At 48.4% G+C, this 22,139-nt stretch overlaps 1 protein-coding gene across 2 annotated transcripts in view; it reads left to right on the forward strand.

Moving 5' to 3' along the window:
• The window catches only part of LOC144934155 (guanylate cyclase 2G-like), a 35,192-nt gene extending 22,711 nt beyond the window's left edge, over positions 1-12,481 (forward strand). For both annotated transcript variants that reach the window (XM_078859645.1, XM_078859646.1), the window contains exons 19-22: positions 357-455; positions 3,974-4,065; positions 6,029-6,148; positions 7,226-12,481. In XM_078859645.1, the coding sequence (XP_078715771.1) occupies positions 357-455; positions 3,974-4,065; positions 6,029-6,148; positions 7,226-7,408 (494 nt within the window). In that variant the 3' untranslated portion in view covers positions 7,409-12,481. The remainder of the gene's footprint in view (positions 1-356; positions 456-3,973; positions 4,066-6,028; positions 6,149-7,225) is intronic.
• The last annotated feature ends 9,658 nt before the right edge of the window (positions 12,482-22,139 follow it).

Consider the following 22,139-nt stretch of genomic DNA (forward strand, 5'->3'; position numbering starts at 1 on the left):
TTTTATTTTTCTACCAACGTGACTTTACCGAAAGAACCAAAGAGTATGGATTCCTGCAGTCACGAAAGCTTCAAATCAAGATTACAGCTTTGGTACTTCCACCTCTTCCAAGATGTCTCGTTGTATACCCTCAAATAGCTTCTCAAGGGGGCCTCTCTTGAGCTCCGTCTCGTGGAAGCCCTTCCACATTTCACTATATTTCAGAATTTGCATTTTTTCAAATATAACTGAGAATGCCAAGAAAATAATAGTTACAGCACGTACACGCACATGCTTGATCGACGCAGAAAGCGATACCACGGTGGGTTTGCGAGACACGGGAGCTTCGTGCTGTGATACCCCCCACCCCCCACCAGGACCGGTGGTGGCAGGAGTGGTGGGGAACACCATGCCCAGGTACTGCCTCTTCGGTGACACCGTCAACGTGGCCTCACGCATGGAGAGCACCGGCTTCCGTGAGCACCCAACCCCCCCACTCCGACCCCCTTCACGCGGCGATAGACGGACGGGGAGCTCACCGCGTCGCCTACGTTGCAAGCGGAAAGTGGTTCACTGTAATTAGCTGGGATATCTGATTAATTGTTGAAGTCACCATTTACTTTCATTGTTGCCATTCATATTAGGAAGACACTCAAAGCTATGCGCTCTCAAATCTAGATTGAAAGCGAGTTACTTTCTAACTGCTTTTTGCGTTTAGTTTTGTTGTTGGTGACGTACGATGCGAAAGAAATTTAACATACATCAAACGACTAATCGGATTCTAGATTTGAAGCTTTCGTGACTGCAAGGATTCATACTCTTAGTTCTTTTGGTAAAGTCACGTAGGTAAAAAAATGAAATAAAAATAAATAAAAATAAAACAATAAAAATCACGACGTTTTGTTTTTATTATTAATTTTAATTTCATTTTTTTACCTGCGTGACTTTACCGAAAGAACTAAGAGTATGACTAATCGGATAACAGAAACTAGTGGGGTGGGGGGGAGTAGTCTCAGCTCTGTGTTCACGTGTGCCCCTGGATGGGAGGTGATGGCCATGGGCTGGACGATGACATTGGCATAATCAGCCGCTTGAGGTTGGATGTGGCTTGTCGGGGATTTCTACCTTCGGCAGGTAAGACGTCAGGGTGGCCAATTATACTGGTAGGAACGAAGTGGACCAGACCACCAATAGATTAATGTGTCCGTCCGTCCGTCCGTCCGACTGTCCGTCTGTCCGACAAGATGGCCGCCCGCTCCCCCTGCGATCCGTGAACTAAATGAACTAAACAACATGGCCGTCGCATCCGGCGCAGCCAATTACATCGCCTGTTGCAATCCTTGCTCTGTGGGCGCGCGAGTCAGTGGGGAGGGGGGTGTGGACGTCATCGCTCTGTGGGCGCGCGAGTCAGTGGGGAGGGAGGTGTGGACGTCATCGCTCACCCCCCATGCACAAATCATTTTCTTTTTAACTCCTCTATACCCGGTCGATATCCCTGTACCGGTATTAGTATTATTCCTACCAGCCCACCCCGCAGGGTCCTGTTTATATGATTTAGTTAATTATCGACTATTTGTCCCAGATTTAATTGTAATAATACTAAAATGAGCTGAGGTGTGCGTCATGCAGTTGTTAGCACTGAACAGATCGTATACAAAATATCCGATTAAACTGATGTGAAATTGAGTTAGTGCCATCATAATGCATTTTGGATGCAAAAATAATAACTGAGCACTTAAATAAAGACACACATTTTGGTCATTCAGGCTATGGGGCTTTCCTGTTATCAAACACTGAGGTGCTTTATCAGGGCAGGGCAGCCCTTTTCTTAGCATATATAAACCTTAACTCTCTTTTGTGTCTCCACAATTATTGAGCCAGTCTTCATTTGTGAATCGCATGTAATCGCAACTCCGATCAGCACGGTTCGCACATCCGATGAGCATGGTTGGCTACGTACGGTGCAAAAGAAGTTCAACATACATACATATGCGAAACAGCCAGGCGAGAGAAGCATGCACCATCTTGCATATGAAGAGCAAAGTGATTTAATTTGACTGTGGGGACACCAATAAGCCATTTGCGAACAATGCAATGTGATAAATACTATTCTTCGAGTGCCAGCTGTAACGATGCCACGGCAGCTGTGCACATGTGCACATCATCGGCTTCGGTGTCGCGCTTGAAGAACAGCCGTAACCATGCAAGTGCTTCCAGCAGGAGGCACTGTCCAATTGCTGGGTTAACCGTGCAGTGGTCGAAAACCCCATGCAATGTGAACCTGAAGTGCTGTTAAGCTTGCGGGATACCCAAACGATGAATTGGGAGTGAGACCTTTAGGTTAGTGTATAATTCGTCGTTACTGATGTACTCTAACTAGTGGCAAAAGTATGAAGGTTCGAGAAGATACAGTATATTGCATTGGACTTAACATATCATGTATGAATTTAGACTGGATCATACACGTATTATCAAGTATATTCAAAAAACAAAAAAATAACAAAAAAATAACAAAAAACTACGACGTTTCGATCGCAACACTCCTGATGATGATTGCTTGTGTTGCCATCGAAATGTCGTAGTTTTTACTTATTATTTTTTGTTATTTTCTTTGAACCTATCTACGTGACTTTACCGAAAGACCCAATAATATGAATTCCTGCAGTCACGAAAGCTTGAAGTAAAGTATTATCAAGTACTGTACATTTGAAGTATTATTATAATTATTTAAAACACTTCATGTAATCATTGCTTGTGTTTGTAAATAGTATTTTAAAGTATATGCTCGGATTGAAGAGGTTAAATGCTGCAATGTGGCTGGCTACAGGCCAATAATTTTAAGTGAAGGCATAACAATGATGCAGGGCACGTGTGGTAGGGTAAATTATCGGTACTCCCATCTCTTAAAAGACATCTTGCCGGTGTGGAAGAGTAGGCTGATTGCCCAGAAGAGGATCACTAGAGCTGCCTCCTCCAAGCTGAGGTCACTTCTGCTAGCAATTGCGTGAGCAAGCAATTGCAGGGCTGCACCTTTACCTCCTAACAACTCGTCGAGAATCCGCTGCTCTGCAATGGAAAGTAACGAACAGCTGTAATGTTCAATGCTCTTTTCACAATCCTGTACTCGGAGCACTCAAAGTAATCAGCTTTTTTACACAACCAAATTGCAAGATAATATCTATTGTGAGTTTTTAAAGATTCTCTAGTATATAGAGAATATTCTGGCAGGATAATTACATTAATAGGAGCACACATTTGAAAGTTAGAGCGATTGTAAATGAACCGTGGTCAGTTTCCTGTATTCGTTACCAACACCTCTTCAATGTCGCTATCTATTATATATCTTCTGAAATTATTTCAACATTTCAATTAAATGTTTTTTTGTTACACGCAAAATATAGTTTAGTTAGTTACCAGCTAGCTTTGGTGGCAACAGCCAGCAGCAACTCACAATAAAATAGTTAGTTATTGTTGTGGAGAGAAGCCCAGCTAGCAGCCATCCATAAAACTCTAGGCATAGATTACTTTAATAGCACAGTATTCCCTCGTTATTCGCGAGGGTTGCATTTCGGAGATGCTTGTGAATATCAAATTTCGTGGATAATAATATTGCCCAACGAAACCCAGTCGTTTTAATTAATTACCTTAAATAAATACGTAAATAAGCTATTAAATACATGAAAATGATCTCATAACTTTCTCACATCACATTTTCTCTCATCACTCTATCTCATCACTTTATCTCATCACATTATCTCTCATCAATTGATTTAATCATTTAATGTATCTCTCGGTGAACTTCTTTCGCACCTACAATTAGCATGGTTGGCTACATACAGTGCGAAAGAAGTTAAACATACATATGTGTAGAGTTCCAGATGCGATTTTGAATATCCAAAATCCAAGACAGCAAGTTTGTGAAAAACGAGGGAATCCTGTACTATCATGATGCACCAACGAACAGCTGACTTGGTTTCTCCCTTGGTTTTGACAGCGCTGCACATTCATGTCTCAGAAGCCACGACAAATCTGCTGAAGCAGATCGGGGGCTATTTTCTGGTGGAGAGAGGAACAATTAATTTAAAGGTACGTCCGTAGTTATTTGCTCCTGCAAGCGTTCAGTAACGGATATTTTTTTTTAAAGGGAAAATTTAACTACATCTGGCCATGAGACTGGCACATAGGTGGCATTAAAATTTGATGATGAGCAATGGGAATTGGCTCTTAAAATAATGAGTCATAATAATAATGCGGTGTCACTGAAATGCCAACTTACAAAACAATTGTCTTACCAATAAAGGTTTTTGGGATAAATAAATCACAATCGGGCGGAATGGACATGAAGAAGTCAAAATGGTGGAAATGTAAACAAGATTTAGTTCATTCTAATAAATATACCAGAGATTTCAGAGATGTCTGATATCGTTTTTATGTGAGGAAGTGACCACAGGCTGATGTAATGCACGTTGCACTATAGCCAGAGTGAGGACAACGCTAATTACAGGAACAGCAAGATAGGGCATATGCAAAATACAGGATAAGAAGAAAACAACTAGGAGATGATACAAAATAAACAATGATACAATTTCTTAATTAACACATACTACTGCTTCAATTAGATTTACCAAGCAATGCAACAATTGCTTTTGCATGTGATTACCTGTCTTCCCCTTGAGGCACCTGAGGTCACTTGGAGAGTGTGGCTGTGCTGTTCCCTGTGCAATTGCATTTCTCGGTGGACATGACATTTGCCACGGGCCACTATCATCTAAAAGGTCAAAGAAGCAGTGCACGAACAAATGTCACCTTCAATTATGAACAAAATGTGCTCGGGTTGCACAATTATGCAGTATGCAAGGGGTGGTAAGTATAATAATCATTTTTAATTGACACCAGTAAAAGGACACACAGGAAAATTTCGATTTAAAGCTTTTGTGACTGCAGGGATTCATCTTTTTGGTTCTTTCGGTAAAGTCACATAGAAGGGAAATAATAAAATAATAAAAATGTTACATAATAAAATACAAATTCTCACGACATTTCGGCCACAACACAAGCAGCCGTCCTCAGGTGAGGAAACAAAGCTGTCGGAAACAGAGCTGTCGGAAAGACAGCGTCCAAATGAACACCGCCAAGCTTGGTAGCGTATATTTAAGCTGGGTCGGGGGGAGGAGAGCGCCTTGACAAAGGAGTTTACATATCAACAGCGGAATTAAGCATTTTGATGGAAAATGATGCAAGTTTATTATCTGCATTTTCCATCAATATGCTTAATTCCGCTGTTGATATGTAAACTCCTTTGTCAAGGCGCTCTCCTCCCCCCGACCCAGCTTAAATATACGCTGCCAAGCTTGACGGTGTTCATTGGGACGCTGTCTTTCCGACAGCTCTGTTTCTTCACCTGAGGACGGCTGCTTGTGTTGTGGCCGAAACGTCGTGATAATTTTTATTTTATTATGTTTTATTTTTATGATTTTATTATTTCCCTTCTACGTGACTTTACTGAAAGAGCCAAGAAGAGGACACACACCGGATTATTGCGTAGTATATATCAGGGACTGATATGGTTTAATTGTTAGAACACTGGAATTGCATTTCAGACTTTCAAAAACAATGTTGCAAGTTTCTTATATTTCGCCCACCCAGCAGTATAAAGGGGTAAACCACAGTTAGTTGATCAGCTGGTCACGTGTGGTGGGGTACAGTGTGGATACTCTTCCAAGACGTCTGACCTGCTTGGAAGAGTAGACCATATTACCCCTTAGAGGAGCTCACCTGAACTCCCTTTGAGGGCTGAATTGATATCTTGTTTATAGCAAGACCTTTAATATGCACAGAAATAAGGAACATTCTACAATATACCACCTTCCAACGATATCGTGATGAGGGTGACCATGCGATCCAAGCAACAGACTTTTCACGATTAGACTTTCAACCCAGCCAGTGAACCTTGGAGTCCTATGTGATTCATCAATCACCTCTCACAGCCTCCCATGGTGTCCGTGCACTTTGTATCGATTGTTCGCTCTGCCTGTGTCCTGTGTGTTAGGGGAAAGGCAATCAGTTGACGTACTGGCTGAAGGGAAAGGCTGGTTTCCAGATGCCTCTTCCGGAATTCTTCCACACGGGAGAAATTCTGAAGAACAAGGGCACTGTTGAAAGCAATCAGGTGAAGCACAAACTTGCGCTCTGTAAAAGAAGACCACGGCGCAGTACGAGAGATTTCATGTAGATCGTTCCTTTTGATTGTGTTTAGTCGCAAATTATCCACACGAGTGGCAATGAAAACGAAAGTGTACACACTGCCCGTTGACATCGCTCAGAGTTTCTGTCACCACCGGTTACCTGCTAGACAACATTGCGGTATTAATACAGCTCCGATGTAAGTTATGTAGTTAGCGTGCAGGAAAAAAGAAATGTGATATCACAACATTTCTTAAGAAATACGTATTGTCATTGACGTGAGTCAAAAGCTTGGCTTTTTTTCACCACAATGAGCCACACTTTGATTTTGGTCATACATTATAGTATGAAGACAGTCATGTGTCCTGGACGCATACTTAAATTGTTGACAGTGCTTTCAACAAGCTGAATGAGCCAAAACATTAAGTATTTGCACATCCACTCAAAGTAGGTATATGTACCGAGTAGATGTTTGAAATTAATCATCGGGTGCTCAATTGAGAGCAGAATTAATGGTTTTAAATAGAACATTAAAACTGACAAAAAGCTTCAGATGGTCTGGTTGCATCTCAGAGTGTGACTGACCACCTCTGACGACTCTTACCTTGTTTCCAAATAAATAACTGCTGCTGAACACAGACCCCAAGTCCAATAATGACAAGCAGACGGCAACAAACAGCACTATTGAAGGCACAGTAGATAATACTGAATATGTTTCTCGAATAGAGAAAGATTTTAATAACCTGGGGGAAAAAAGAGGATAGTAGGGAATTCCTAAGTTCTGCAAAGAAGGCGAGAGAGAGAGTGCGCTTTGACCTGCAGTGTGGTGGTTGAACAGAGCATGGATGAGATGAAACAGTGAGTATGCTAGACCGAGTCCTCAACATGGGCGGAGGTTCATGGGAACAGTTACCAATGGTCACAGCAATAGAGGAGTGATAAGTAGGCAGCTGACCGCTGGCGAGGGAGACATTGAAACCAACGAGCGCGCCGGATTTATCTCTCGACGTGACTCGCTTCACATCGAATCTTGTCACTTGCTGTGGGTGTCTGGCCACTGCAGATCACGGAGAACTGGACGGAGGAGTTCGCTAAGGACGTGGCCGCTTTCCGGGCCAAGCAGAGCATGGGCGCTACGGCGAACCGCATTCCCCCGCACGGCGCCACCGGGGACAAGCACGGCCCGAAGGGGCAGCGTCCGTCCCCCGTAACCCAGGCCAGCAGCGTGTGGGCAACGACACAGTAGGGCGTTTTCACGGGGGACCAAAATGAAAAAGGGGTCGTGCGTTGAAACACGCGTTCGACTGAGATGCGGGTTGCGGTGCACGTGACCAGGTCTCGGGACGGTTTGAGTTGCGCTGCAAAACTAACAAAAAATTGTTAGCCCACGCAATTGTTGTGCATCTGTAAAGTAATTTATTGGCCACTGTTTAGGCTCTTTTTAAGCACGATGTTTTCAGGTGCAGCCATTGTGATTTGGTTAAGAGCTGCCTTTATAGATTATAACCCTAGACTGAGCTACGGTCAACTTGACAAGCGTGCAAGTAAAAACACCTGGTGCTTAGCCCTGGCATCATAGAAGGCAGCGTTAAGCCTGCAGGCTTAAGTGATTGCATTGCTCGGCAGTAAGTAGTAATGTCTAGAAGTTTCAGACGTGTTTTTTTTCTGTGTCGGATTCTGGTATTTAACCCCCATGTGCAGTACCTCGAAAATGAATGAAGATAAAAAAAAACCCGTTTGGGTTGGTGGTTTATAAAATAGAATAAATAATTTAAAAAAATGTGATGCATTCTTTTCAAGAACATCTCATTGAGCCTCCAGAATATTATTGAAATGAGCTTTTTGTGTGTTGGAAAAAAAACCCCCCACGTATTTCAGCAGATAACAAGGGCTGGGTAGCCCACCGTGGATTTCGAGTGATAACATCGTCTCTTTGGCATCGCAGGACTGTGAGTGAAATTGACGGCCAGGGAAGACCATCGTTCAAGAGTGGATTAATTATGGCTGATAATGAAAATGAGCAAACGTTTGGACAAACAGGTTAATCTCCTGGATAGCTCACAGCCCAGTGGGTTTGGAAGTTTAACAGCGTCTGTGTGATCTTCCTACTACAAAGCCTCCAAAGTACTGGATGGCAGGCGTACTCCAACAATTTTCAGTAAAACATTACATTAATTAGTGAAGTACTACGTCAGGCTATAGTACTAGTCATAGCCTCCACCAGAGGTAGGGCCTTTGACTTTGTGTCAGAAATGTCACATTCTCAGCACGATTGTGGCAATTATGTTGAGGTACTAAGATTATATGTATTCGTCAAGTGCTTGGATGGTTATAGAGCGTGCACAAATTATATATAAAACACTGGGATCGAGTTCCCTCTGAAATATAGGCAAAGCAAACCCACAATGCAAGTAGATAATGTTTTCAAGAAAGGGCGCCATAGGGCATCAGTGTGTGTGTGTGTTGAACTTCTTTCGCACCGCACGTAGCCAACCGTGCTAATCGGAGGTGCGGAGGAAGAACAAGAAAAAATGTGACTGCCCCTCAAACGGGAATGCTTCACCCACTTTGAATTGAGTTGTTAATGCTCGTTTTTTTAGATGTATGTTGAACTTCTTTTGCACCGTACGTAGCCATCCCCGCTGGCGTTTTACAATTGTAGCAATTATATCCGGTTTGCCACTTACCACATACATAGCAAACGTAATAAATTCATCATTCTGGGAAAAGGGACATTTAAAAAATGTGACACGTGACTTCGCCCGTGTATTTTCAGCACACGTCGTCCGTTTGAGCTTGCTGTGAACAAAAATGCGCGAGGTCGTGTTTGCTGCTGTGCTCTCTGCTGTCGCGCTCTCTGCTGTCGCTGTGAATATAACAGGGAGTAGAAGAAACAATGCGTGATCAAAGTTCATACACAACGAAGCAATTGTAAAAAAGAAAGTTGCAGCAATCGTAGGCATATCAGAAAAAAAACATTAAATTGCACTAATATTATTTAGCTCACGTGTGTGCTCAATGAAAGACCCAACACACACACACCATGGCAGATCTGGATACCTGATGCACAAATGGAAAATTCAAAACTTTCGAGTGTGCGACTGTGGTCATTCAGAACAGACAGTACAACGTATAACGACGCAATGCCCGATCCACGAATACGAAGGAGACATCACAGCGATGACACACTCCGCTGCTCCTGACGCGATTGTCTGGCTTGGCCACCTGGATGTGAAATTGTATTTGTTGCTCTGAGTCTACTTCAGCGGTGCGAAATAAGGAAGAAGCACACATGTACGATCATTGAGGAATGATCAGTGACATTTTTTCTGTTACTATGACGTTTCAAATATATTTGAATTAATTTACAAAATCTTTCATATTTTAAATAGTGAAACTATTATCTCCTGGATATAAATATCAACATCCATGAATTATTTTTAACAGTTCAATAGAAATGTAACCTTCATGAAATAAATAATAAACATTGTTCTTGTTTTAGCTTCAGTAAGAAACGTTCTCTCCCAGATGTTCTTCGTACTGAGATCCGGTGTTGACACAACAACTTTAAATACAGCCAAGAGGGAACCTGTCTGTCTCTTCTAAGTAAGCCGGGGAAATTCACATAATCTCACTCTCAACCACATTCAATCCTGAGCTTGCCATGTGTGTATATTGAGCTGGCTTAATTGGCCATTAAAGCAATCCACCTGCACAATGTTATCTCAGAAGAGTGACAGAGTGCTTGTATGATCAGCTGTCTTTTTTTTATTTGAGAATGAACAAGTTGGCTTTAACATCCGAGAGGAGAGCCTTTGGATTTTTTTTTATAGCCACAAGAAAATAGACAGTACAGCAGGATTAATGTCCCTTGCAGTAGATAAAACACGTGTAGTTACGCTCACAAGATGGCAACAGAAAGACGTAGTCGATAGTTATTGACCATTGGAAATAGAGTTATAGCTGGCAAGTTCTTGGCCTGCTAGCTGCCCCTTGATATTACACTGCAATCAGCATCTATGTCAGGTTTCCAACACGTGATAAGAAGCCATATTAATTGCATGTGATACTTGCTAAGGTTGACTACAACGAATTCGCAAGGTCTGTGATGATGTAAGTCTAAATTTTGATTTAAAGCTTTCGTGACTGCAGGGATTCATATTCTTGGTTCTTTCGGTAAAGTCATGTAGAAGGGAAATAATAAAATAATATAAATATGAAACAATAAAAATTCTCACGACGTTTCGACTGCAACACAAGCAATCATCATCAAGAAAATGTTCTTGCTGTGGATTTCACACCTGATGATGATTGCTTGTGTTGCAGTCGAAACGTCGTGAGAATTTGTATTGTTTTATATTTATATTATTTTATTATTTCCCTTCTACGTGACTTTACCGAAAGAACCAAAAATATGTAAGTCTAGTTTTTTGAAACATGAAGTATCAGACAAAGAGTGAAAAGCATTGCCAACATCCTGATATGCTATTATCCCAATGCGACTCTATGTGTCAATGTATCCAGCTGGTCAGCTCGTGGCAATGCTTTATTGCACACATAACACAGGACATATGGCTGAGTAATCACACGACATATAGATGAATGTAAGCAGATGTAATTCCCTACAAAAGGGTGCTGTAGTATTCTGGATTTTTTTGAATGCGAGTTATTTAATCATTCTATGTCAGTTACATATTCATGTTACATGTGTATTACCCTTGCAAGGCATGTCATTTATAATATATAATTAACATAACTTCGTGACCGCTAATTATAGCCTTGGGGAATTTTTTTCGCCAACATTTCAATGAATAGCCATCACAAAGAATCGCTCTCAGTAGGGACACTGACCGAGTTGCACAGGACGCGGTGTTTTTTGTTGCTGCAGGCTACATACACATATAAATCAATACTTTTAAAGTGTTATGCTGCATGGTAAAAAAACAATGTGTTCCATTAATGCCCTCAACAACTAATATCCATTAATGGCCACACAAAACAAAATGTGTTCTCCTTGTTCTGGAAACTCACCCAATTAGTTGATGTATGATGCCATATTTCATTGACGTTGTGTTCATGTCATTACTGTACTTGCAAACTAGTTGTTTTCACGCTAACATTGACAACTCCACCTGCACAATTACACTGATGCGATTACAAACCAAATGGAATATAAATTGCCAGAAAAGATAGGTATTTTGCTCTTTAAATGTATACATTTGGTGTTGCCAAGTTGCTCCTATAATTGAAAGTCTATTGAAACCAATTTAGATAGGCGTGATTGGCAGAAAGAGGTGTTATAGAAAATGAAGTAAAATACAGCACTCGTTAATACCTCTGAAGCAACAGCCGTGACAAGCATTGAGCAACAGAACATCGCTTATTCTTAGCATTGTTACTGTCACCGGCATAAACACATACTGCTTCGGTGTTAAAAAGCAACATTCAAATATTACATATTGCAAAATAAGGGAATTTTTTTTCTTTATTATAGGTATTTTATTCTTTTTTTTTTTAAATAAATGAAGATCAACACTGTCAAGAAATGCAGGTATATAATTGTACCAATATCTTTTGAACAAACGAGTTTAATAGTCAAGGTTGTTGGTGATTGTTTGCATGTACCCGATGTGTCCATCTCACCCTGTCATTGCACATGTGGCATCCCATGTTCCAGATGCTGAAATGTATTGGTAAATTCAAACCTAGGCATTGGCTTTAGATGGTTAAGTTATAAAAATAGCGTTGGCTCATTAAAGGCTGGAGTTGCGTGTACACTAATTGTATGGCGTATAACAGGACATCCTTCCAAAATTTGCTAGCACAGGTAATTATAAAATGCAGGTACAGCTACAATTACGTCGGCCTTTCATGCTGACACAACATCAGCGTCAAGAGTCGTGAAAACCTGTGAGAGTTTAATAAACAAGACGATACTTAATACTATATTTGTTTGTAATTAATAAAACATTTTTACCATTTTTTTATTTTACCAGGTAAGGCCCACTGAGCTATACAGCTCTTTTTGAGAAATGACCTGGCTACCAGTGATAATTCAACAATGTGGCTTATCATGTGGAAATTTATGGCAGCCAAACACTCTAAATGCATGCTTCTAAATGTGGAGGGAAAACCCGGAGGAACCGGAGAAAAATCCACTCGACCACGGGGAGGGAGAACATACAAACTCCAAATATACTGCAGGCGTCAGGGTCAGCATCGAAACCACCTCCTGTATACCAGGCGAGGTAGTTAACATCTCGCCACCAAGGCACCCAATACAAGTAAACGAGAACGTAACCGTGTGTGCTTGTGTTATGTTGGGAGATGCTGAGAACTGTTTCTCTGCGGGGCGACATTTTGTCACTTGGCGAAATAAGTTGGGGACGTTTTATTTTTTGATTTAAAGCTTTCGTGACTGCAGGGATTCATCTTCTTGGTTCTTTCGGTAAAGTCACGTAGAATGGAAATAATAAAATAAAAAAAATTAAACATAATAAAATAATTCTCACGACGTTTCGGCCACAACGCAAGCAGCCGTCCTCAGGTGAAGAACAGGTCTGTCGATTACAAGCCCATTGTGCTAGCCGTTACACACCACGGCAGAGTCTGACTGTCTTCTCGACAGACCTGTTCTTCACCTGAGGACGGCTGCTTGCGTTGTGGCCCAAACGTCGTGAGAATTATTTTATTATGTTTAATTTGTATTATTTTATTATTTCCATTCTACGTGACTTTACCGAAAGAACCAAGAAGATGAAGTTGGGGACGCTCCGGTTGGACGGCTGGAAAGATTTCGGTCTCTGGGCTGCAGTGCAGCAAAAACCTCCAACCAATTGTTATCCTGCAACTACAACAACAAAAACAACGTTATGACAAAATAACTTAGAGAATTAAATAAGCAAATGTAAGTCATAACGTCTTTAAATTATTGGTGTTGATACGACAAAAAATGAAAACGTATGCTAAGGCTGGTAAATATTCATTGAATAATCGATTCTAATACATTCAGACAATCCCAATATATGCACTTAATTGCACGTGAGATTAATTATCTTCGATTCAAATGTTGCATGTAGTTCCCGTGACCTCCCCTAAAGTCACTAGATGTGCTACACAGTGCACCACAACGGTAAAGAAAAAAATATTTTATCAGATTGGATCCCAACCCCAAAATGTGACAATTAAAAAAATTTCGGCTATTTTAAGGGTATTGTGAGGGCCGTTGGCCCCCGGGGTCCCTCCCGCCTGCATCCCCTATTTCGTTGTCGTTACCCCACCTCCCTATTACCCGCTACGGTTTCGCCGGCATTCGAACGCGACGCCCCTACTGTTACAGCCTCGCGCCGCGCTCCCACGCTGCGAGCATACGTGCGCACAGCATCATCAATCAAACGCCACACTCCCCCTCTTTACACCGCTACGTACAGCTCTCGCACACTGCGAGCGTGTGCCCGTCTATAGCCCTGTGCGGCACGTTACCAATGCGCATCCGTATCCGACACGTAACGAACGTATGCACACTCACGCACACAGCTCTGCGCGGCACTCACTCAACACTGACCACTCACGTTAGGATCGCACACCTGTATTATACACGTCGTGAACGTGCGCGCACACGCACATACAGCTCCACACGCGATACCCACTCTTGCGCCGCTCTGCGCCGCGCTCGCCGCTCACGTTATGATCGCGCACCTGGGGTACGCCGATTACGCACGCCGCGAGCTTACGCATACACAGTACCACACACGTACACACGCTCACCCACGCGCTCACGCTGCACGACAAGATCACGCGAGACCACGCTTCGCTATTGATGATTTATTATTTGCTACCTGGTAATTTAATGTTATGTCAGTATGAGTCGATGAGGCTGACCTATCTTACTTCCCCTGGACCTATTCCCTATTTATCGGCTTACGATACCCTACTTCACCTTCTTACTCCCTGTTAGATGCCCACGGCGGTTCGTTGATCCCGTACTCGCAGCGTGCCTCGATGCGTCTCACGGACGTTCGTGTCGCTGGACTGGAGAGCGTCCTGTCGCCTGGCGCTGGAGAGAAGAGAGCCCGATTTCCCCTTTGCGCCCACTATTTATCCTCCCTACCTCAAAGGGAATGCGGCTCTGGACAATAGGCTCGTGACCCTCTGGCACGCGCACCGCGGTTCCGGGCGCTTTTGATATGCTACTTAATGCTCAACCTGCGCGGCGCAAATTCCAATCAATCCGCTTTTGATATGCTAATTAATGCTCAACCTGCGCGGCGCAAATTCCAATCAATCCCTTTCTCACGCAGGCCCCCCCATTATCGCAGTTTATGCGGCGGCGTCCATCACAAAGGTGCGCCGTGGGAATTTGTGTACGGCTCCCCGCGTGACCGCGCTCTCCCGATTACTCATACTAACAGCCTTATCCTTTAACTCCCCTAACAATGGTGCCTGCGTGCCCGAGCGTAGTTATGCCGTCCCTCCGCTCCCTGTGCGGGGGTGCCTGATTATGCAATTCAGATGCGCTGCGTGTTTTCTAATGATGCTCCTCCATCACAATGCTTATTCCCTCTGCCTGCCCCGTCGATACTTGCGTGTGTGGGGTGTGTGGGATGCGTTTCACCCGCGGTGGCCGAGTGGCCCCTCGCTGCGACCTTGCAATCTTAAGGCCGGTCGCAGCGCTGCGGTGCAAAGTAGCGTCGGGGGAGGTCGTCCAATTCCCTGGTCGCCGGAAACCATGAAAGTTTAATCCCGGTAAGGGCTTCTCGGATAAAAACCGGTCGGCCAGATGACCTCCCCTCGGAGCTCTATGGGGGGGGGGGAAATGCGTGCGGGTGTGTTCATGTGAGGTGAGGTGAGGGGGACGCGGGGTTGGCTCCGTTGCTTGGTGGTGACGAGGTCGGAGATGGGGCGCCTGCTGAACGGCTTCGTGGCGGCGGCATGACATAGCCCCCCGAGGTGCTGGTCCCCGTCCCGGGTTGACTGGAGCACCTTGCTTGAGCCGCGCCCACGAGGAAACGCTGCGGGGTCCGGGGGATCCGTCCGGACCTCGTGGCTGGTCTCGGGGCGGGTGGCTCCGTCCTCTGCAGCTCCTGCGGCGACCTCCTCCTCCACTCCAGCGGCTCTCCCTGTCCCTCGGTACCTGCGGGCTGGGGTACAAACTCAGAAGCGGAGGGGTTTAGGGGCCGTCGTCCGCGCTGTCCCCTGGCGGGGTCAGGGCGTCTCGGGGGCCCGGCGGGGCCCATGTAGGGTGCGAGGCCCCCCAACACGAGGGGTGCGGGTACTCCGGGATTTCGGGGCCTTCGGGTGACGGAGTTCTCTCTCGCCGGGGCCGCTTTCCACGGTTTTAAGCGGCGGACGTTGACCACCGTCTCTCGATCCCTCTCCCCGCCATAAATTAGTACCGTCCAGGGGGAGATCTGTCGCACCACGGTCCAGGGTCCCCGCCAGTAGGTCGTCAGTTTCCCCACCTGCCCGGCCCCGACGCGAGGGGTGTGTAGCCACACCTTAGTGCCTGTCAGGAATAAGGGGGGTTCCATGCGGGGTCGGGTGCCCTGTTCCTGCCGCCGATGCGCGGCTTCCCCTTGTGGGTATGCTCGGCCTCGGGCTTCTCGCAGGGTCTCCAACAGGTGTTCCACGGGGCGGCTTCCCTCCTCCGGCTGGGGGGAAGGGACGCCGAATAGCAGATCTGCGGGTAAACGAGACTCACGGCCGAACATCATTAAAAACGGGGTTTGTCCCGTCGACGTGTGTACGGTGGTGGCATAGGCGAAAAGGGCGTAGGGGAGGTGTTCGTCCCAATCCCGTTGATTTGCGGCCGCCATACGTTTGAGTTTCCCCGCTAGGGTCTGATTCATGCGCTCCACCATACCGTTCGCTTGGGGGTGGTATGCTGTGGTTCGGTCCTTCTGGATTCCGAATTCTCGGCACAGTGCCTGGAACAGCTCGGCCTCAAACTCGCTACCCTGGTCGGTGAGGACTCGTTCTGGGATCCCGTGCTTCAGTACGTAATGTTCCACAAATGCCCGGGCCACCACCAAGGCCGTTTTATCAGGGATGGCCACTGCCACGGGGTAGCGGGTGAAATACTCTACTGCGACCAGGATATACCGGTTGCCTCGATGGGATCGCGGGAATGGCCCCTGTAGGTCGATCCCGACCAGCTGCTCGTCGTTTAGGCCCGGGAAGGCGCAGCCGACGTCCTCCTGGATCCATCCGATCGGGTCCCGAGCCGCGGGTCCCGCGCTTGCCGGGCGGTCGACGGGATCCTCGGTGCCACCTGTGAGGGTCTCTGTGGCGCACACTGCACTCTCTCTCGCTGGGGGGGGGTCAGTGGCCGCGGTCTCTCGGGGGTCCGTTGCCTGCTGGCAGCGTCCCCCCGTGAAACACGGGCAGGCCTCCTCCGCCCTTGTCTCGGCGTACACCGTGGGCCGCCTCGACAAGGCGTCCGCGTTTGCATGCGTCCGGCCAGCCCGATACTCGATTTGCAGGTTGTACTCCTGCAACTGCGCCAACCAACGGGCCATCTGCCCCCGCAGCTCCTTGAATGTAAGAAGGAACTGAAGAGCATAATGGTCAGTGCGTACGCGACATCTCCGGCCGTACAAATATGGCCGGAACTGTTTACATGCGAAAATCACGGTGTACAACTCTTGGCGGGTCACGCAATAGTTCAGCTCGGCCCCACTCAAGGTCCGGCTGGCGTACGCGATGACTCGTTCCGTCCCATCCTGTACCTGTGACAACACCGCGCCCAGCCCGCTGCTGCAGGCGTCGGTGTCCAAAATAAAATCGGTGGTAAAATCGGGGAAAGCGAGGGTGGGGGCGTGGGTGAGGTGGTCTTTGAGAGTGGTGAAGGCCATCTGGCAGGCCCCCGTCCACTGATAAGAGTGCTTAGGCGAGGTGAGTTGGGTGAGGGGGCGTGCAATCTCGCTGAATCCCTTTACAAATCGACGATAATAGGTGGCGAGCCCCAAAAATGATCTGATCTCCGTCAGATTCCTTGGCCGTGGCCACTCCACTAATGTACGTACCTTCTCCGGATCGGTGCGCACGCCTGCCTCGCTGACGCGATGCCCGAGGTACCCCACCTCGCGTTGTGCGATGTAACACTTACGTGGCTTGAGCTTGAGATGAGCCGCTCGCATTCGCTGGAACACCTCTCGTAGCCTGGACCAATGCTCAGACAAAGATCTACTGAACACGATCACATCGTCCAAGTAAATCAGGCACTGTTCCCATTGCAAACCCCGCATCACCAACTCCATCAGCCGCTGGAACGTCGCGGGCGCATTGGTGAGTCCGAACGGGAGTACTCGAAACTCGAATAGTCCCATCGGGGTGGTGAATGCGGTTTTTGGCCGATCCTCCTCCGCCATCTCCACCTGCCAGTACCCGGACGCGAGATCGAGGGTGGAAAAGTATCGCGCTCCGGCGAGGCTGTCAAAAGTGTCGTCGATGCGAGGTATGGGGAAGGCGTCGCCGAGCGTGACTGCGTTCAATTTACGGTAATCGACGCAGAACCGGGTTGACCCATCCTTTTTCGTTACTAGTACCACCGGGGCTGACCAGGGGCTCGCCGAGGGCTGAATTATGTTATCGCGTAGCATGTCCCCAACCGCCTCTTTGATCTGGGTGCGTTCGGGTGCGCCCACTCGGTACGCAGGGAGTTTGATGGGTCGGGCTGCACCGGTGTCAATTTGGTGCTTAACAAGGTCGGTCCGACCCACGTCCGAGTCGTGTTCACTGAATACGTCGGCATACTCCCGCAGTAACTCGCGCAGCCGATCGGCCTCTCCCCTAGGTAAATCCGCCCATGGTACATGTAACGCGTCGAGCAGGGGAATGACCTCGGCTCGGGGAGTCGGGCCGACTCGCCAGGCCAGGTCCTGGTCACCCTCATGACGACCGGTGTCCTCAGCCCAGAGTGCGAACACCGAGTTGTTAGAGTGGCGTGCGTGCAGGGGGTGTACGGTGGCTATCGGGGTGCGCCGTCGCAGTATCGCTGGGGTACTGTGGGGGTTAAACATCCGCATAAACAATCGGTCCCCATCTGCGTTTACCAACGTGGCGGATCCCACGATCCCGTACCGTTTTGCCAACTCCGGGTGAGGAGTTAGCATTACCTCCCCTGATGGTCGGAGCGCGGGGTCGGTGGGGGATGTTGCCACCGGCACCAGCATCTCGGTGAGCGGCCCGATGGTGATTGCCGTCGCCAGGATAGCGACCACAGGTGTGAAGCGGGGGCGCGTCGGTTCTCGTCCCAGGAACGGTATCCGCTCGCCGTTGCTCTCCATGGTGGCGCATCGCTGGCGGGGCTGCACGTTGAGTCCCAGCTTTTCTAAGAGGTCGTTACCTGCAATACACTCGTGACACAACGCACTCGACACGTAGAACTCCTGGGTGCACACCTGGCTGCCTATGCGGACCTCTAGGGTGGTTCTCCCCAGCAACCCCATTCCGGCTCCGCTCGCCGTGTGCAGCGCGCGGTCCGGGGCCTGCAGGTGACGCACGTCGACCCCGATCGCGCTGCAGTGCGCTGCGCTCACGAGCGAGGCCACCGCCCCCGTGTCCAGCAGGATTCGGGTACGCACTCCGTTTACCTCCCCTTCCACCAGCGACGTGGCCCCCGTGATCCCCGCCACCAGCTCCCATAGCCAGTTGCCAGGAGTCACCGTTTCTGTGGGCGTTGTGGCTGGAACCTGTGTGGAGATCACTCGCTCGCCATTATTCTCACAGCTTGTTCGTGTCGGGGCAACGTCGATTTCACCCCTCTCTAGGGGGGCCTTAGTGTTTGACCTTCGCTCTTGTCTAGCTTGGGCGACTTGAGGACAGTCCCTCCTGAGATGCCCTCGCCGATCGCACACATAACACATCCGGGGAGCGGTGGCGGCTCCGTAGTGGGTCCCCTGCCCGCTCCCTCTCCCTCTCCCTGTACGCAGTTGTTCCAACTCGGACTCTAATTGGGATACCTTCCCGGCCAGCCCCCCTACTGTGGAGTGTAGCTCACCCATCTCAGACTGGATGGTCTTCATATTTTTATTTGCTTCCTCGCGTACCTGGGTTACCCTCTCACCTACGTGGGTTACCCTCTCACCTACTTGGTTTATCATATCTCCCATACCGGCCTGTAACCCAGCTACCCACCCCGGGGTTTTCTCGCTGGGTCTCTGGGGCTCCCTTGCCCGTCCCTTTCATGCGATGGCGAGCTCCTCCTCCTCGTCCGAGAGTAGGCTCGCTACGGCGCACTCTCGTCCCCTCCCTCGAGGCTGCGCGCGCTCACCAGAGAACTTCTCGCATTTGCGCGCGCGCTCGACAAGTGTGTTAAAGGAGAGGCGTGCACCGTCTATATTTGGCTGCCACCACGGGGTGCGTGCCAAATATCGCTGGACCTTCCCGGCGGCGAGGCTCTCAATTACTTTCGCCTCGTGCTCCGGGTACGCGAGCTGGGTCAACATGCGTACGTCCTCGGCATAATCTCGCAGATCCTCGTCGGGCTGGCAGCGGCGTGCCTCTAAGGCCGCCTGCGCATCCTCCTCGTCATAGGCGCCGAAGCGCCGTTCGAGTTCGCACATTAATTTTTCCCACTGAGTTTGTGCGCTTGCGGGCAAAGCTTCCACAAAGTCAGCTGCCCGCCCATCTAAATGTAGCTCTAACTGCTGCAACGCCTCCTCATCTGACCACCCATTTACCTTTTTAGCCCCCCTGATGCTGTGGGCAAACGATTTCCATGATGGAATTCCTTTGCCCGTAAATGTGCATTTGATTTTAATCTGGGTTGGGGGGCCTCTTTCCCTTTGGGGTGCGGGGGATCGTCCCGTTTCTGACACCAATATGTGAGGGCCGTTGGCCCCTGGGGTCCCTCCCGCCTGCATCCCCTATTTCGTTATCGTTACCCCACCTCCCTATTACCCGCTACGGTTTCGCCGGCATTCGAACGCGACGCCCCTACTGTTACAGCCTCACGCCGCGCTCCCACGCTGTGAGCATACGTGCGCACAGCATCATCAATCAAACGCCACACTCCCCCTCTTTACACCGCTACGTACAGCTCTCGCACACTGCGAGCGTGTGCCCGTCTATAGCCCTGTGCGGCACGTTACCAATGCGCATCCGTATCCGACACGTAACGAACGTATGCACACTCACGCACACAGCTCTGCGCGGCACTCACTCAACACTGACCACTCACGTTAGGATCGCACACCTGTATTATACACGTCGTGAACGTGCGCGCACACGCACATACAGCTCCACACGCGATACCCACTCTTGCGCCGCGCTCGCCGCTCACGTTATGATCGCGCACCTGGGGTACGCCGATTACGCACGCCGCGAGCTTACGCATACACAGTACCACACGCGTACACACGCTCACCCACGCGCTCACGCTGCACGACAAGATCACGCGAGACCACGCTTCGCTATTGATGATTTATTATTTGCTACCTGGTAATTTAATGTTATGTCAGTATGAGTCGACGAGGCTGGCCTATCCTACTTCCCCTGGACCTATTCCCTATTTATCGGCTTACGATACCCTACTTCACCTTCTTACTCCCTGTTAGATGCCCACGGCGGTTCGTTGATCCCGTACTCGCAGCGTGCCTCGATGCGTCTCACGGACGTTTGTGTCGCTGGACTGGAGAGCGTCCTGTCGCCTGGCGCTGGAGAGAAGAGAGCCCGATTTCCCCTTTGCGCCCACTATTTATCCTCCCTACCTCAAAGGGAATGCGGCTCTGGACAATAGGCTCGCGACCCTCTGGCACGCGCACCGCGGTTCCGGGCGCTTTTGATATGCTACTTAATGCTCAACCTGCGCGGCGCAAATTCCAATCAATCCGCTTTTGATATGCTAATTAATGCTCAACCTGCGCGGCGCAAATTCCAATCAATCCCTTTCTCACGCAGGCCCCCCCATTATCGCAGTTTATGCGGCGGCGTCCGTCACAAAGGTGCGCCGTGGGAATTTGTGTACGGCTCCCCGCGTGACCGCGCTCTCCCGATTACTCATACTAACAGCCTTATCCTTTAACTCCCCTAACAATGGTGCCTGCGTGCCTGAGCGTAGTTATGCCGTCCCTCCGCTCCCTGTGCGGGGGTGCCTGATTATGCAATTCAGATGCGCTGCGTGTTTTCTAATGATGCTCCTCCATCACAATGCTTATTCCCTCTGCCTGCCCCGTCGATACTTGCGTGTGTGGGGTGTGTGGGATGCGTTTCACCCGCGGTGGCCGAGTGGCCCCTCGCTGCGACCTTGCAATCTTAAGGCCGGTCGCAGCGCCGCAGTGCAAAGTAGCGTCGGGGGAGGTCGTCCAATTCCCTGGTCGCCGGAAACCATGAAAGTTTAATCCCAGTAAGGGCTTCTCGGATAAAAACCGGTCGGCCAGGTGACCTCCCCTCGGAGCTCTATGGGGGGGGGGGGGAAATGCGTGCGGGTGTGTTCATGTGAGGTGAGGTGAGGGGGACGCGGGGTTGGCTCCGTTGCTTGGTGGTGGTGAGGTCGGGGATGGGGCGCCTGCTGAACGGCTTCGTGGCGGCGGCATGACAGTATCTGACCAGACATCTTGGAACAGATGGCAGTACCCACACTTTACCCCATCACACGTGACCTGCCGATCAATTGTCTATGGTGCACCCATTTATACTGCTGGGTGGACAGAGGCAGGGAGATCTAAGACACTTGCCCATTGTTTTCAACTTTTATGACAGTAGAAAGCACCAGCGACGTTTGGATTACAAGCCCATTGTGTTAGCCCTTACACACCACGGCAGCATTATACACGTGTAGTGACTTAACTCGGAGACGCTATTCTTGGAGGCAGTTCTTTTATTCAACCGAGCACCCTTTGCACAATACACAACACTACGCTGGTACACACTCTTCTCAATTGTTTTTATACAACTCTACGTAAGTTGCTAGCCTATACACAACGCTAGCAGTCTGACACTGACGGCGCTGAACCGAGACAGCCAACTACCGCCGA

The sequence above is a fragment of the Lampetra fluviatilis genome, chromosome 9 (assembly GCF_964198595.1).
Source record: "Lampetra fluviatilis chromosome 9, kcLamFluv1.1, whole genome shotgun sequence".
NCBI classification, from domain to species: Eukaryota; Metazoa; Chordata; class Hyperoartia; order Petromyzontiformes; family Petromyzontidae; genus Lampetra; species Lampetra fluviatilis.